The 17,117-nt window shown below is 39.8% G+C and overlaps 1 protein-coding gene across 1 annotated transcript in view; it reads left to right on the top strand.

Annotated features, from left to right (window-relative positions):
* mi (cyclin E-interacting protein minus) overlaps positions 1–17,117 on the top strand; it is a 348,571-nt gene that overhangs the window by 135,825 nt on the left and 195,629 nt on the right. Inside the window, exon 9 of the mRNA XM_071675810.1 lies at positions 895–1,008. Coding sequence (XP_071531911.1) covers positions 895–1,008 — 114 coding nt within the window. The remainder of the gene's footprint in view (positions 1–894; positions 1,009–17,117) is intronic.

Below are 17,117 nucleotides of genomic sequence, written 5' to 3'. Positions count from 1 at the left end.
ACAAAGTCCATTTCCCTCTTTGTCTTACCACAGAAAACATTCCCCTCCCTGTCTTAGCACAGACTCCATTTCCCACCATATTGTAATGCGGTCTATTCCTATCCTAGTCTTAACACGGTTTCCATTCCGCACCATGTCTAAAGATTGTGTCTGTTTTCCTCTTTCTCTTAACACAGAGTGTATTTCCCTCTTTGTTATGGTACAGAGGCCATTTCCCTCCTTGTTTTAACATTGAAGACATTTCCCTCGTAGTCTTAACACAGATTCCATTTCCCTCTTTTAACGCAAAGGTGATTTTTCTCTTAGTCTTAACACAGAATACATTTCCCTCTTTATCTTAACACAGACTCCATTCCCCTTACTTAAAATAGTGTTCATTCTCCACATTTTTGTAACGTAGAATCCATTTTCTTAACACAGAATCCTTTCCCCTCCTTGTCTAATAGATTCCATTTCTTTCCTTGTCTTTAGAAGAGTTCATTCCCTTCCTTGATTGGACTCATAGTCCAATTCTCTTTTTGTCTCATCACATACTCCATTTGCCTTCATGTCTTAATAGAGTTTGTTTCACTTCTTGTCTACCAAAGAATCCTCTCTCTTCCTTGTCGTACACAGAGTACTTGGCAGTTTACCTTTTTTCAGCTACATCTGTAACAATAATTCAAGCAGTTTGTCAAATGTGTCAAGCATGTCTGGTGAAAGAGGTGAGCAGCACTAAATGAAGTCCATTTTGTTTAAGTAATTGTACATTGTAATTGTTGATAAACTTTAATTAATGATATTTGACCAACATAGATATAGATAGAGAACTGTACATCATTAAAGGTTCTAATATTATTCTCTGATTGATTTTGTGGAATGCATGTCAATACACAATGTCAGTTTACTTTGCAGAGTTACCATAATGTAGAGGAGGTTAAAGTATTAGACCTTCTGAGAGAAACACCAGGTTTATCCTCGCTGCATATGGCAGCATTTTCTCACCTGTCACTTAATCTCCCACAACAGGTAAGAATTTGAGTACAAGTCTATGTTACTAAGAATTACCATAATACAGATTCTGTATAAGAAAATATGTGAAATATTATCCAGTATGTATTTGTCTCATCTTGTGGTACAATATCCATTTCTACCACTGTTTCTGTTTACAGAGCACTGCACTACTTTCATGAGACATTATGTAACATATCGTTGAATGTATTACAAGTGCACTCTGATGTGCCACATAATGAGAATATTTGTAATTTCTTTTTGAACTCTATGAAAATTTGCTTTTTAGATACTTATGCATAAATTTTTTCTTTTGTATGTCAGTCAGTATTTGTCTTGTAGGTTGCTTTCACAGAACATTTCCTGTATATAGTTACTTGATTTCAGTACATTTCTTAGGTTGTCTCCATCAAGTCATCCTCACACATTTATGCTGTAACCCTATTTTTCCACCTTAGTCTTTTTCTCTGTTTACCCACACATTTTTCATTCATATACAGTTTTGCATTTATATTCTTCACATTCCTTGTCTTCATATATCATACTACTCTGTTATTACAGTACAGGGCTAAACATTTATGAGCTGCTCAGTTAACAGTGTTGCTTGGTCCACTTTTATCCTTGTTTCTCACATTATTCAGTCTTGAAATTTCACATTTTCTTTTCAGATAATCTTCTGTGGTTAGTGTTGATTTGCTTGTTTTTTACTCTCAATATGCCTGCTCCCATTTTTTGCACTATAGTGGGGTAGCACTTGGAACATATGACTAATTCTCTAAGTGAAAAGTTCCGCTTGACTCATTCTTCTGTTCCCTATTCTAAAAAGTTAATACAGGAACAGAGGATTTCTGGCCCTCTACTCCTACCCACTCTTAGTCGGTTTCTGTAGTATGCAAAAGATTCATAGATAATATTCTTTCTCCCCAGTCTGCAGGGGATTCATATTTAGAGTAAAAATATTGGACAGCGTGAAATTAGAAGGTGAAAAGGAGTTACAGGAAAGAGGGAGAAATATTAAAAACAGTATACAGATGGCTTTGTGAAACAGCATGGTCTTGTAGGTATATGTCAAAAGGATGATGGCATTTACATAAGTAACCTGAAGGGTTGCAGAAGAGTAGACTGATGGTAAGATGGAGGAAGAAAATATGGGTAAGAGAGAGATAGCTCTTTGGAGTCTAAGGAGTGCTTTGTGCAGTGGCAGTATGGTAACCAATAGGGTAGAAGATGCTGCTCTTGTGAAAAGTGAAAAAAGAAGCTTAGAATTGGGGAAACTTGAGTTTCAGTACCTCAAGGGGATACTCTAGTTTTACTAGAGTGTCAAAGTCTCACCCTGCCTTCTCATATTTACCTCGTTAATACATCACTTAGGGGTGTAACTGAATGTAGAGGTGTTGCCCAACTCCATCAGGGCAGTCTTTTTAGATTTATACAGACACCTGAGGTGTGCTGTCACTTTTTAGTTTCTTGACAATTTTGGAGCCTCTGCCTCTGAAAACACTGCACTGGAGTAGCCCTCTGACAGTGACCTATCAGGGGTAAGGCACAAAGGGCAAGGAAGTTGCACAGGAGTCTATCATCTAAAATGAGGATTAAAAGAGATGAGTGCTTGAGGGTGATGGGACTGAAATACAATGGAGTGACTGGTGAGAGTAAAAGGAGGGATCTTGTGGAGAGATCTAAATATTTTACTTCGATGTGCTGGGAATTGGGGAAACCCATATCCTTGGGCATGGTGTGTGGAGTGAAAATGGAAATGAATGCAGGTATGGAAGGGCATAGAAGGAGGTATGGTATGGACAGGAATGAGTGAAAATTATCGGGGAAGAGGGAAAGAAGGAATTCTTCTGTCGCTAAGAGTGTGGGAGGGTGTTAAAGAGCATGGATGGAATGGATCAGGAATAATGTGGGTGAAAGGAAAGATTGGGATTGTGAAATATGCATAGGTATGTGTATATGCACCTGTGAGTAAGAAGACTGTACAAGATAAGGATGAAATGAAGCTTTTCCGGAATTTGAATGACTATAAATGGTTTTGAGAATGAGAGAAGTGCGGTCATATTGGGTGATATGAATGTAAAATTGGGATGTGATGATATTAGTGTGATAGTTGGTAAATGGGGAGTGCCTGGAGTAAATGAGAATGGAAGTTATCCTGTGGATACTTGTGCAGAGAGGAGTTTAATCCTTGCAAACACCTTTTATCAGCACTAGATGATCTTCACATATACATGGATAAGGAATGATGGAAGAGAAGAGCAAAAGGCTTTGATTGATTATGTGACAGTGGATGAAAGATTGCGAAAGGCCATGTTAGGTGCTAGAGTTGGTGACTCTGACCATTTCACAGTTCTTGTGGGGATGAGGATTCGGAAAAAATGGAGGTATGGTATAAGGAATAATGGAGAGGTAAAAGTGTTGGCAAGCAAGATGATGAATCAGGAAATATGCAAGGAGTATGAAAGGAAGGTAACTGAAAGTTTCGATGGAAGTGCATTGAATGTATGGGTGCAGTCATGTGTGAATGAGGTGTTTAAGATATTTAGAGAAATACTATTAAAGGCTGTAGAATTAGTAGTTGGATACAAGGTCATGAGACAGGAATAAAAAGGACAATGCATGGTAGACAGAAAAGATTAGAAATGCTGTGAAAGAGAAGGAAAGGGCATATGGTAGACTGTTCAGTAGGAATGTATCAGTGGAAGTTCAGCAAAGGAAGAGGGAAGAATATAAGATATGTAAGCGGGATGTAAAGAAAGATTAGATAGAGATTTTTCATGAGTTTACATGAGAAAGACAGACAACAGGAGGCCTGATTCGCCCACAACTGGGTTGTCTGAAAAATAAAAGGGGTTTCATTTGACAAGGAAAGCAAAAATGGGTATGTTTGAAGGAATAGTGGTTCCAACAATGTTGTATGGTTGCGAGGCGTGGGCTGTGGATAGAGTTGTGTGCAGGAGGATGGATGTGCTGGAAATGAGATGTTTGAGGACAATGTGTGGTGTGAGGTGGTTTGATCGAGTAAGTAACGTAAGGGTAAGAGAGATGTGTGGAAATAAAAAGAGCGTGGTTGAGAGAGCAGAAGAGGGTGTTTTGAAATGGTTTGGGCACATGGAGAGAATGAGTGAGGAAAGATTGACCAAGAGGATATATGTGTCGGAGGTGGAGGGAATGAGGAGAAGAGGGAGACCAAATTGGAGGTGGAAAGATGGAGTGAAAAAGATTTTGTGTGATCGGGGCCTGAACATGCAGGAGGGTGAAAGGAGGGCAAGGAATAGAGTGAATTGGAGCGATGTGGTATACAGGGGTTGACGTGCTGTCAGTGGATTGAATCAAGGCATGTGAAGCGTCTGGGGTAAACCATGAAAGCTGTGTAGGTATGTATATTTGCGTGTGTGGACGTAAGTACATGTGTATGGGGGGGGTTGGGCCATTTCTTTCGTCTGTTTCCTTGCGCTACCTCGCAAACGCGGGAGACAGCGACAAAGTATAAAAAAAAAAAAAAAAAAAATTTGTCAAGAAAATGTAATTCTGCTCAGCAGTTTTTTTTTTTAGCTATCACAGACTCCCTGCTGCTGCACATTAGATTTTTACTGTCCCTGTTACTGCTGTCATTTTTAGAGAATTTCTGTCATTTTTCTCAGAGTATCTCTGAATTTATAGAATATTTGTCTAAATGACTTTTGAAGGTATTTATGGTCTTAGCATTCTTTACATCTGATGGTAACTTATTCCAGTGGTCAGCACACCTACAGAAAAAGAAGCTTTTTCCCCACTTCCATTTGTCCTGGTAGCTGTATTTTCTTGTATTTTGAAAACATGTTCATGATTTATGTTATTGAACTTGTTCAGAATTTTGAATACTTGGATTTAAGTCACAGTGATGAGATCCAATCTTTTTAGCCTCTCTTCATATGCCAGATTTCTAAGGGATGATTTCAACTGTGTTGTGCGTCTTTGTACTTTTTCTAATTTTTCCTTGTCTTTTTTATATTTTAGGGCCCAAACCTGGACTGCATATTCAAAGTGTGGTTTTACTAGAGAATTATAAAGTGTTTGAATTTTTTCTGGTGTCTTGTAATCTGTTCCTGGCTATGAAACCTAACATTTGGTTATCTTTTTTACATGCTGCTTAACACTGTTTAGTAGTTTGCAGGTTGTTATAATGACAACTCCAAGGATCTTTTCTTCATTTACTTTAGTTAGAGAGTTTCCAAATAGTTTGTAGTTGTAACGTATATTTTTGTTTCCAAAGTGCATAACTTTACACTTGTCTCTTGTCTGTGTTAAACTTCATTTGCCATCAGTCTTGACTCTGCTAGTTTTAAGATCTCTTTGAATCATTTTGCAGTCCTGCCTGTTTAGAGCTCTACCTCTGAGCTTAGTATCGTCAGCTAATTTGGAGATCTTAGATATGAGACCAAGTTCCAGGTCAATGTATATTATGAAAATAATTGGGCCTAGGACCGACCCCTGTGGCACAACCTTTGTTGTGTTTAACCAATCTTAGGCTTTGCCATTTAATATTACACTGCTTTCTCCTGGTAAGCCAGTCTCTGAACCATGTACAGAGTTCTTCATCAGTTCTTTGTGCTTTGAGTTTATGTAAAAGTCTCTTATGAGGTACTTTATTGAAAGCCTTTTGAAACTCTGAATATACTACATCAGATGGTACTTTTTGTCCCTTTTCTGATAAATAACATTGAAAAATTCCAGCAGATTTGTTAGGCAGGATCTTCTATCGTGGAAACTGTGTTGATTGTCCGATATGATTTTGTGATATAGAGACGTGAGTTTCATCTTGTATTATTTTTTCCATCATTTTACCTAACACAGGTGTAAGGCTAATTTTGCTGTCGTTCAAGGCACAATTTTTGTCTCCTTTTTGATATATAATAGTAACACATGTTAGTTTCCAGTCAGTTTGCATGTGACCAACTGATAGAGATTTGTTGAATATTTTTTTTTTTTTTTAGCTGTATCCTGACCTTTAAAAATCTTGGAGCTAAGATATCTAGGCCGTTGGATTTGTTAGGATTTAATTGGTTCAGGTATTTAAGTTCTACAGAGCTCTTTATTTCTCTAACCTTCAGCTCTTCATCATCAGATCCTTTAAAGATTTTCATTGGTTGCAGTATTTGTGATGTTTCTTCAATTGTAAATACAGAGTTAAATGAACGATTTAGTATGGTAGGCATTTCCTTGTTGTTAGTAAATAACATGTCATGTTAGTTTCATGATGGTCCATTCTTTCTTTTACTGTCTTCCTTTGTCTTATGTGTTAGAAGAATTCCTTAGGATTATTCTTAACTTTCAAGGAAATTCATTTTTCTTCCTCACTTATACTCTGTCTTATGACCTTCTTACACTTTCTTTTGATTTTGATTAATTCCTAGCAATTTTCAGCAGTTCCCATTGATTTGAATTTCTTATACATTTTCTTTTTTTGACAAATTAGTCCCTCTATTCTCCTATTCATCCATGATGGTTTTGAAATGTTACAAGTTCTCTTTGTAATTTGTGGAATATGTTTATTTTCAATCTTGAATAGTGTGTTTTTAGAATTATACCACATTTCCTCTACTGTGTAAACATCAAAAAGTTTTGTCCTACTGATACTGCAAGTTTTGTGTCTGATATTTTCAGAATTTGGTTGCCTGTGATTTGAGATCAAGAATTTGTTGTCATTTATTTCAAAACCTAATTCTATCTCTAATCTAATCAAAGTGTGATTGCTGTTTGACAAACTCTCACTACTTCACAAGTGTTGATTAAGTTTGTGCCACTGGTAAGGACAAGATCAAGAATGTTTTTACCTCTTGTTGGTTTTTTAATTAACTTTTAGAAAAGCATCTTCAATCAGTTCCGTTAGTCTCATTCCCTCTCAGTCATCTGTTAATGTGTTTCAGTTTGTGTTTGGACTGTGGAAGTCTCCTACTATTATAACTGCTTTATTGTTTTTTATAGTTTTGATTTCATTGTAAAGCATCCTAACATCTTTTTGTTCAAGCGTTCTGTGAATAGTTTACTTTTGAACGTGTTGGTAATGTCGATATAAAGGGAGTCATGAATGTGTGTCTACTTTGCTTATCTTAATAGCACTTAGATTATTGTCATCAGTGATCAGAACTCCACCACCTACCTTGTATAAGTGATCTTTCGTAAATAGTTTGTGTCTGGGTATTGCGTACTTAGCATTTAAGTGTTTTTTCTTAGAGTTTACTCGTTTCTGAAATTGCAATGATTTTTCATTTTTCATAACTGCGTAGGATATAAGTTCATCGCATTTCATAATGATGTTCTGGGCATTTGTGTATATTAAACATATTTTCTTTGGAGTTGATTTCTGGACTGAATTTGCCTTTTTTTTAGTCAGTGTATGTGTTTGTATTATCATTGTTGATAGAGATGCTCTGTGGAAGGTATTAAGAATATATGGTGTGGGAGGCAAGTTGTTAGAAGCAGTGAAAAGTTTTTATTGAGGATGTAAAGCATGCGTACGTGTAGGAAGAGAGGAAAGTGATTGGTCCTCAGTGAATGTAGGTTTGTGGCAGGGGTGTGTGATGTGTGCATGGTTGTTTAATTTGTTTATGGATGGTGTTGTTAGGGAGGTGAATGCAAGAGTTTTGGAAATAGGAGCAAGTATGCAGTCTGTTGTGGATGAGAGAACTTGGGAAGTGAGTCAGTTGTTGTTTGCTGATGATACAGCATTGGTGGCTGATTCATGTGAGAAACTGCAGAAGCTGGTGACTGAGTTTGGTGAAGTGTGTGAAAGAAGAAAATTGAGAGTAAATGTGAATAAGAGCAAGGTTATTAGGTACAGTAGGGTTAAGGGTCAAGTCAATTGGGAGGTAAGTTTGAATGGAGAAAAACTGGAGGAAGTGAAGTGTTTTAGATGCCTGGGAGTGGATTTGGCAGTGGATGGAACCATGGAAGCGGAAGTGAATCATAGGGTGGGGGAGGGGGCAAAAATTCTGGGGGCGTTGAAGAATGTGTGGAAGTCGAGAACATTATCTTTGAAAGCAAAAATGGGTATGTTTGAAGGAATAGTGGTTCCAACAATGTTGTATGGTTGTGAGGCGTGGGCTATGGATAGGTTTGTGCGCAGGAGGGTGGATGTGCTGGAAATGAGATGTTTGAGGACAATATGTGGTGTGAGGTGGTTTGATCGAGTAAGTAATGATAGGGTAAGAGAGATATGTGGTAATAAAAAGAGTGTGGTTGAGAGAGCAGAAGAGGGTGTTTTGAAATGGTTTGGTCACATAGAGAGAATGAGTGGGGAAAGATTGACCAAGAGGATATATGTGTCGGAGGTGGAGGGAACGAGGAGAAGTGGGAGACCAAATTGGAGGTGGAAAGATGGCGTGAAAAAGATTTTGAGTGATCGGGGCCTGAACATGCAGGAGGGTGAAAGGCGTGCAAGATATAGAGTGAATTGGAACGATGTGGTATACAGGGGTTGACGTGCTGTCAGTGGAATGAACCAGGGCAAGTGAAGTGTCTGGGGTAAACCATGGAAAGTTGTGTGGGGCCTGGATGTGGAAAGGGAGCTGTGGTTTCGATGCATTATTACATGACAGCTAGAGACTGAGTGTGAACGAATGTGGCCTTTGTTGTCTTTTCCTAGCGCTACCTTGCACTCATGAGGGGCAGACAGTATGAATTATGTACATGTGTATATATGTATATGTGTGCATGTGTATATATATATGTATACGTTGAGATGTATAGGTATGTATATGTACATGTGTGGACGTGTATGTATATACTTGTGTATGTGGGTGGGTTGGGGCATTCTTTAATCTGTTTGGAGACAGCAACAAAGCAAAATAAATAAATAAATGAAATACAATCACTGTTAATGCCAGTGTGTGCAGCAGCAGGAGAGAGATGATTCTTCACCTGATTTGGGTTTACTGCCTTATTCTGACCCTTCCTGAGCTGGACCCTACCAGTCTTGCTCCTAAAAGTTACCTGAGAGTTGACCTGTAGCTGTGCTAACCCACTGCTTATACAGCCTGAGTTGTCCTCAACTGATCTAATTTGACTTTGCTAATTCCTCTGCCTGTGAGGTTACTGCTAATCCCCGAGGATCCCTACCACCAAGGTTCCATCCATCCTCTAACTACCCTTATAGTGGTCAAAGTGGATAGCTTCTTCCTCAGATTCCCCTTCACATTCAGATTCCCTGGACACCAACTCACCTCTCTCAGCTACCCTTCATTTTCCCCTATTCTCCTAGTTCCTTCATTAGCTTGACCATTATATGCTCTTCTGAGTAGTTTATCTCTTATTAAGAAAAAGGCATAATGTTTTCATCTAATACTCTGCCAAAGTGGGCTTTCCCTATTCCATTTAAGTGAAGAACATCCCTTGCGTACAGAGATCTATCATGACTAAAATGGTCCCACAGGCCCATACTGTACACACTATCCACCTTCCTATAGAGAGCTTCGATTCCTCTGTTTATCCCCAGCTCTGCTGAGGGTACAATAATCAATGTCATGCCTTAATAGCATTCCTGATATTATGTATAAGCTTTCTATGACTTTCTTTAAACTTGCTAATAAGTTCCTTATACTTCGCTGATATTTCTTCTGATCTCCCATTAACTGCATTGTTCGCCCCCATCAGAACAACAAAAATCACATCCTCAGGATTGTTTGAGACTATATCATTAAAGTTATCTAGGATGTGTTCTGTCCAAGCCCCTGGATAAGACAAGTTCTTCATATTTCTATCCTTTGCACATAATTCATGGTCCTGATGTCTGACTATAGAATCCCCTACCAGATTGATGCTGCGATCATCCTGTACATCATCATCTAGTACACTATACCTATCGTGAGTGGAGAGTTTGTTGTTAGTAGGTTGTTCGGTAATGCAGCAACACATTTTCCTTGCAGGTTGGAAGATGAAAGTATCTTCCAACTTCATCTCAACAGTTGCTATCCTACTGTCTAAGCTATCTACCCTAGATGATATACCTATATCTGTTTCCTGTATCGCAACTGCTTTTGCCACCAAGAACCCAGCTTCTTCCCATCCTTTCATCCTAACATCTAGTTTCCCCAAGGCTTCACTGATTCTCCTAATACCTACTGAAAGCCTATCAAACACATCACAGAACAAACAAGAAGTGTACTCACCTTCCTCTCTAAGGAGAAAATCCCTGGTGAACTCCTAATGGTATCTAGGGCAGGCAACTCAAGAAGGAGAAGCCATCTTGAAGGATTTCACTGAGATTCAAGGGGTTTCAATAAGATTCAGGTGGATCACTAAGCAGCACACAAAAAACCTGTTTGAAACTGGGTAGGTGAGTGCATCACTAGAGGACATCTATCCTCAACATGGGTTGTTGTGATTATAAGAAACTGTAACGAAAGGAGGTGAAAAAGGAAAGAAGTTGATGTAAGAGTAGAAATCTTAATGTGAGAAGTAAGGAAGGGGAGTTGCTGAATCAAAAGGAGAGGAAGTGAAATGAAGATGAAGAGAGTATTTTGAAGAACTAATAAATGTAGGAGAAGGAGAGGCAGCAGTTGTTACATGCATAGGAATGGAGGATGGAGGGAAGAGGATTCAAGTGCAAGGGCCAGTAGCAAAAACAGGAGGTTAAGAAGAGCAATAATGAGGCTGAGGGTAAGAAAGGCACCTGGAGTGGATGGGATTACAGCTGAAATGCTGAAGTATGGAGGAGAAAATGTGATAGAGTGGATGCATCTAATGTGTAGTTTAGCATGGAAACAGAAGGTTGTGCCGGAGGATTGGGTGAAAGCTGTTATTGTTCCTATATTCAAAGAAAAATGTGCTAAAGATGTTATTTATTATACTTTGTCGCTGTCTCCCGCGTTTGCGAGGTAGCGCAAGGAAACAGACAAAAGAAGTATGTTGCAATTATAGATGAATGAATCTGTTAAGTATACCAGGAAAAGTGCATGCAGGAATGTTAATTGATAGAGTGATGGAAGCATCTGAATGCAGAATAAGTGAAGTACAAGGGGATTTTAGGAAAGTTAGGGATGTGTGGATCAGATTTTTGTTGTAAAGATGACTGTGGAAATTAATTTAGTGAAAGGTAAGGTATCTAGGCCATTGGATTTGTTATAATTTAATTGGTATTTAAGTTCTACAGAGCTCTTTATTTCTCTAACCTTCAGCTCTTCTTCATCAGATCCTTGAAACATTTTCATTGGTTGCAGTATTTGTGATGTTTCTTCAATTGTGAATACATAGTGAAAAGAACAATTTAGTATGTCATCAGTAAATAATGTGTCATGTTAGTTTCGTGATGGTCCAATTCTTATTTTTACTGTCTCCCTTTGTCTTATGTGTTTGAAGAATTCTGTAGGATTATTCTTAGCTTTTGGGCATGTGGAGAAAACATTTAACAGAACTGAGTGGAATGTTTTATGGGATGTGTTAAGGATATATAGGATAGGGGACAACTACTGGATGGTGTGAAAGCCTTCTATAGAGGAGCAAATGCATGTGTAAGAGTGGAAGGAGAGTTGAGCAAAAGTTTTAGTATACATGTATGTGTGAGGCAAGGCTGTGTGATGTCGCTGTAACTTTTTGATATATCTATCTATCTATCTATCTATCTTTTTTTTTTTTTTTTTTTTGCTTTGTCGCTGTCTCCCGCGTTTGCAAGGTAGCGCAAGGAAACAGACGAAAGAAATGGCCCAACCCACCCCCATACACATGTATATACATACGTCCACACACGCAAATATACATACCTACACAGCTTTCCATGGTTTACCCCAGACGCTTCACATGCCCTGATTCAATCCACTGACAGCACGTCAACCCTGGTATACCACATCGCTCCAATTCACTCTATTCCTTGCCCTCCTTTCACCCTCCTGCATGTTCAGGCCCCGATCACACAAAATCTTTTTCACTCCATCTTTCCACATCCAATTTGGTCTCCCACTTCTCCTCGTTCCCTCCACCTCCGACACATATATCCTCTTGGTCAATCTTTCCTCACTCATTCTCTCCATGTGCCCAAACCACTTCAAAACACCCTCTTCTGCTCTCTCAACCACGCTCTTTTTATTTCCACACATCTCTCTTACCCTTACATTACTTACTCGATCAAACCACCTCACACCACACATTGTCCTTAAACATCTCATTTCCAGCACATCCATCCTCCTGCACACAACTCTATCCATAGCCCACGCCTCGCAACCATACAACATTGTTGGAACCACTATTCCTTCAAACATACCCATTTTTGCTTTCCAAGATAATCTCGAATTCCACACATTCTTCAAGGCTCCCAGGATTTTCGCCCCCTCCCCCACCCTATGATCCACTTCCGCTTCCATGGTTCCATCCGCTGCCAGATCCACTTCCAGATATCTAAAACACTTTACTTCCTCCAGTTTTTCTCCATTCAAACTTACCTCCCAATTGACTTGACCCTCAACCCTGCTGTACCTAATAATCTTGCTCTTATTCACATTTACTCTTAACTTTCTTCTTTCACACACTTTACCAAACTCAGTCACCAGCTTCTGCAGTTTCTCACATGAATCAGCCACCAGCGCTGTATCATCAGCAAACAACAACTAACTCACTTCCCAAGCTCTCTCATCCCCAACAGACTTCATACTTGCCCCTCTTTCCAAAACTCTTGCATTTACCTCCCTAACAACCCCATCCATAAACAAATTAAACAACCATGGAGACATCACACACCCCTGCCGCAAACCTACATTCACTGAGAACCAATCACTTTCCTCTCTTCCTACACGTACACATGCCTTACATCCTTGATAAAAACTTTTCACTGCTTCTAACAACTTGCCTCCCACACCATATATTCTTAATACCTTCCACAGAGCATCTCTATCAACTCTATCATATGCCTTCTCCAGATCCATAAATGCTACATACAAATCCATTTGCTATTCTAAGTATTTCTCACATACATTCGTCAAAGCAAACACCTGATCCACACATCCTCTACCACTTCTGAAACCACACTGCTCTTCCCCAATCTGATGCTCTGTACATGCCTTCACCCTCTCAATCAATACCCTCCCATATAATTTACCAGGAATACTCAACAAAACTTATACCTCTGTAATTTGAGCACTCACTCTTATCCCCTTTGCCTTTGTACAATGGGACTATGCACGCATTCTGCCAATCCTCAGGCACCTCACCATGAATCATACATGCATTAAATAACTTTACCAACCAGTCAACAATACAGTCACCCCCTTTTTTAATAAATTCCACTGCAATACCATCCAAACCTGCTGCCTTGCCAGCTTTCATCTTGCGCAAAGCTTTTACTACCTCTTCTCTGTTTACCAAATCATTTTCCCTAACCCTCTCACTTTGCACACCACCTCGACCAAAACACCCTATATCTGCCACTCTATCATCAAACACATTCAACAAACCTTCAAAATACTCACTCCATCTCCTTTTCACATCACCACTACTTGTTATCACCTCCCCATTAGCGCCCTTCACTGAAGTTCCCATTTGCTCCCTTGTCTTACGCACTTTATTTAACCTCCTTCCAGATCATCTTTTCATTCTCCCTGAAATTTAATGATACTCTCTCACCCCAACTCTCATTTGCCCTCTTTTTCACCTCTTGCACTTTTCTCTTGACCTCCTGCCTCTTTCTTTTATACATCTCCCACTCATTTGCATTATTTCCCTGCAAAAATCATCCAAATGCCTCTCTCTTCTCTTTCACTAATAATCTTACTTCTTCATCCAACCACTCACTACCCTTTCTAATCAACCCACCTCCCACACTTTTCATGCCACAAGCATCTTTTGCGCAAGCCATCACTGCTTCCCTAAATACATCCCATTCCTCCCCCACTCCCCTTACCTCCTTTGTTCTCACCTTTTTCCTTTCTGTGCTCAGTCTCTCCTGGTACTTCCTCAGACAAGTCTCCTTCCCAAGCTCACTTACTCTCACCACCTTCTTCACCCCAACATTCTCTCTTCTTATCTGAAAACCCCTACAAATCTTCACCTTCGCCTCCAGAAGATAATGATCAGACATCCCTCCAGTTGCACCTCTCAGCACATTAACATCCAAAAGTCTCTCTTTCGCTTGCCTGTCAAATAACACGTAATCCAATATCGCTCTCTGGCCATCTCTCCTACTTACATACTATACTTATGTATATCTCGCTTTTTTGAATCAGGTATTCCCAATCACCAGTCCTTTTTCAGCACATAAATCTACAAGCTCTTCACCATTTCCATTTACAACACTGAACACCCTATGTATACCAATTATTCCCTCAACTGCCACATTACTCACCTTTGCATTCAAATCACCCATCACTATAACCCGGTCTTGTGCATCAAAACCACTAACACACTCATTCAGCTGCTCCCAAGACACTTGCCTCTCATGGTCTTTCTTCTCATGCCCAGGTGCATATGCACCAATAATCACCCATCTTTCTCCATCAACTCTCAGTTTTACCCATATTAATTTAGAATTTACTTTCTTACATTCTATCACATGGGGATAGGGGAGAAAGAATACTTCCCACACATTCCTCATGTGTCGTAGAAGGCAACTAAAGGGGACGTGAGCGGGGGGCTAGAAACCCTCCCCTCCTTGTATTTTAACTTTCTAAAAGGGGAAACAGAAGGAGTCATGCAGGGAGTGCTCATCCTCCTCGAAGGCTCAGATTGGGGTGTCTAAATGTGTGTGGATGTAACCAAGATGAGAATAAAGGAGAGATAGGTAGTATGTTTGAGGAAAGGAATGTGGATGTTTTGGCTCTGAGTGAAATGAAGCTCAAGGGTAAAGGGGAAGAGTGGTTTGGGAATGTCTTGGGAGTAAAGTCAGAGGTTAGTGAGAGTACAAGGGCAAGGGAAGGAGTAGCTATACTCCTGAAACAGGAGTTGTGGGAGTATGTGATAGAGTGTCCGAAAGTAAACTCTAGATTGATATGAGGAAAACTGAAAGTTGATGGAGAGAGATGGATGATTATTGGTGCATATGCACCTGGGCATGAGAAGAAAGATCATGAGAGGCAAGTGTTTTGGGAGCAGCTGAATGAATGTGTTAGTGGTTTTGATGCACGAGACCGGGTTATAGTGATGGGTGATTTGAATGCAAAGATGAGTAATGAGGAAGTAGAGGGGATAATTGGTATACACGGTGTGTTCAGTGTTGTAAATGGAAATGATGAAGAGCTTGTAGATTTATGTACTGAAAAAGGTCTGGTGATTGGGAATACCTGGTTTAAAAAGAGAGATATACATAAGTATATGTATGTAAGTAGGAGAGATGGCCAGAGAGTGTTATTGGATTACGTGTTAATTGATAGGCGCGCGAAAGAGAGACTTTTGGATGTTAATGTGCTGGGAGGTGCAACTGGAAGGATGTCTGATCATTATCTTTTGGAGGCGAAGGTGAAGATTTGTAGAGGTTTTCAGAAAAGAAGGGAGAATGTTGGGGTAAAGAGAGTGGTGAGAGTAAGTGAGGTTGGGAAGGAGACTTGTCTGAGGAAGTACCAGGAGAGACTGAATACAGAATGGAAAAAGGTGAGAACAAAGGAGGTAAGGGGAGTGGGGGAGGAATGGGATGTATTTAGGGAAGCAGTGATGGCTTGCGTAAAAGATGCTTGTGGCATGAGAAGCATGGGAGGTCAGGCAGATTAGAAAGTGTAGTGAGTGGTGGGATGAAGAAGTAAGATTATTAGTGAAAGAGAAGAGAGAGAGGCATTTGCACGATTTTTGCAGGGATATACATCTCCAAGTGATTGGAGATGTATAAAAGAAAGAGGCAGGAGGTCAAGAGAAAGGTGCAAGAGGTGAAAAAGAGGGCAAATGAGAGTTGTGGTGAGAGAGTATAATTAAATTTTAGGGAGAATAAAAAGATGTTGTGGAAGGAGGTAAATAAAGTGCGTAAGACAAGGGAACAAATGGGAACTTCAGTGAAGGGGCTAATGGGGAGGTGATAACAAGTAGTGGTGATGTGAGAAGGAGATGGAGTGAGTATTTTGAAGGTTTGTTGAATGTGTTTGATGATAGAGTGGCAGATATAGGGTGTTTTGGTCGAGGTGGTGTGCAAAGTAAGAGGGTTAGGGAAAGTGATTTGGTGAGCAGAGAAGAGGTAGTAAAAGCTTTGTGGAAGATGAAAGCCAGCAAGGCAGCAGGTTTGGATGGTATTGCAGTGGAATCTATTAAAAAAGGGGGTGACTGTATTGTTGACTTGGTTGGTAAGGTTATTTAAATGTATGTATGTCTCATGGTGAGGTGCCTGAGAATTGGCAGGAATGCTTGCATAGTGCAATTGTACAAAGGCAAAGGGGATAAGAGTGAGTGCTCAAATTACAGAGGTATAAGTTTGTTGAGTATTCCTGGTAAATTATATGGGAGGGTATTGATTGAGAGGGTGAAGGCATGTACAAAACATCAGATTGGGGAAGAGCAGTGTGGTTTCAGATGTGGTAGAGGATGTGTGGGTCAGGTGTTTGCTTTGAAGAATGTATGTGAGAAATACTTAGAAAAGCAAATGGATTTGTATGTAGCATTTATGGATCTGGAGAAGGCATATGATAGAGTTGATAGAGATGCTCTGTGGAAGGTATTAAGGATATATGGTGTGGGAGGCAAGTTGTTAGAAGCAGTGAAAAGTTTTTATTGAGGATGTAAGGTATATGTACGTGTGGGAAGAGAGGAAAGTGATTGGTTCTCAGTGAATGTAGGTTTGCGGCAGGGGTGTGTAATGTCTCCATGGTTGTTTAATTTGTTTATGGATGGGGTTGTTAGGGAGGTGAATGCAAGAGTTTTGGAAAGAGGGGCAAGTATGCAGTCTGTTGTGGATGAGAGAACTTGGGAAGTGAGTCAGTTGTTGTTCGCTGATGATACAGCACTGGTGGCTGATTCATGTGAGAAACTACAGACACTGGTGACTGAGTTTGGTAAAGTGTGTGGAAGAAGAAAGCTGAGAGTAAATGTGAATAAGAGCAAGGTTATTAGGTACAGTAGGGTTGAGGGACAAGTCAGTTGGGAGGTACGTTTGAATGGAGAAAAACTGGAGGAAGTGAATTGTTTTAAATATCTGGGAGTGGATTTGGCAGAGGATGGAACCGTGGAAGCGGAAGTGAATCATAGGG

Source organism: Panulirus ornatus, chromosome 21 (genome assembly GCF_036320965.1).
Source record: "Panulirus ornatus isolate Po-2019 chromosome 21, ASM3632096v1, whole genome shotgun sequence".
Classification (NCBI taxonomy): domain Eukaryota; kingdom Metazoa; phylum Arthropoda; class Malacostraca; order Decapoda; family Palinuridae; genus Panulirus; species Panulirus ornatus.
The sequence above is the reverse complement of the archived record's forward strand: the minus strand, read 5'-3'. Positions and strand labels throughout refer to the sequence as shown.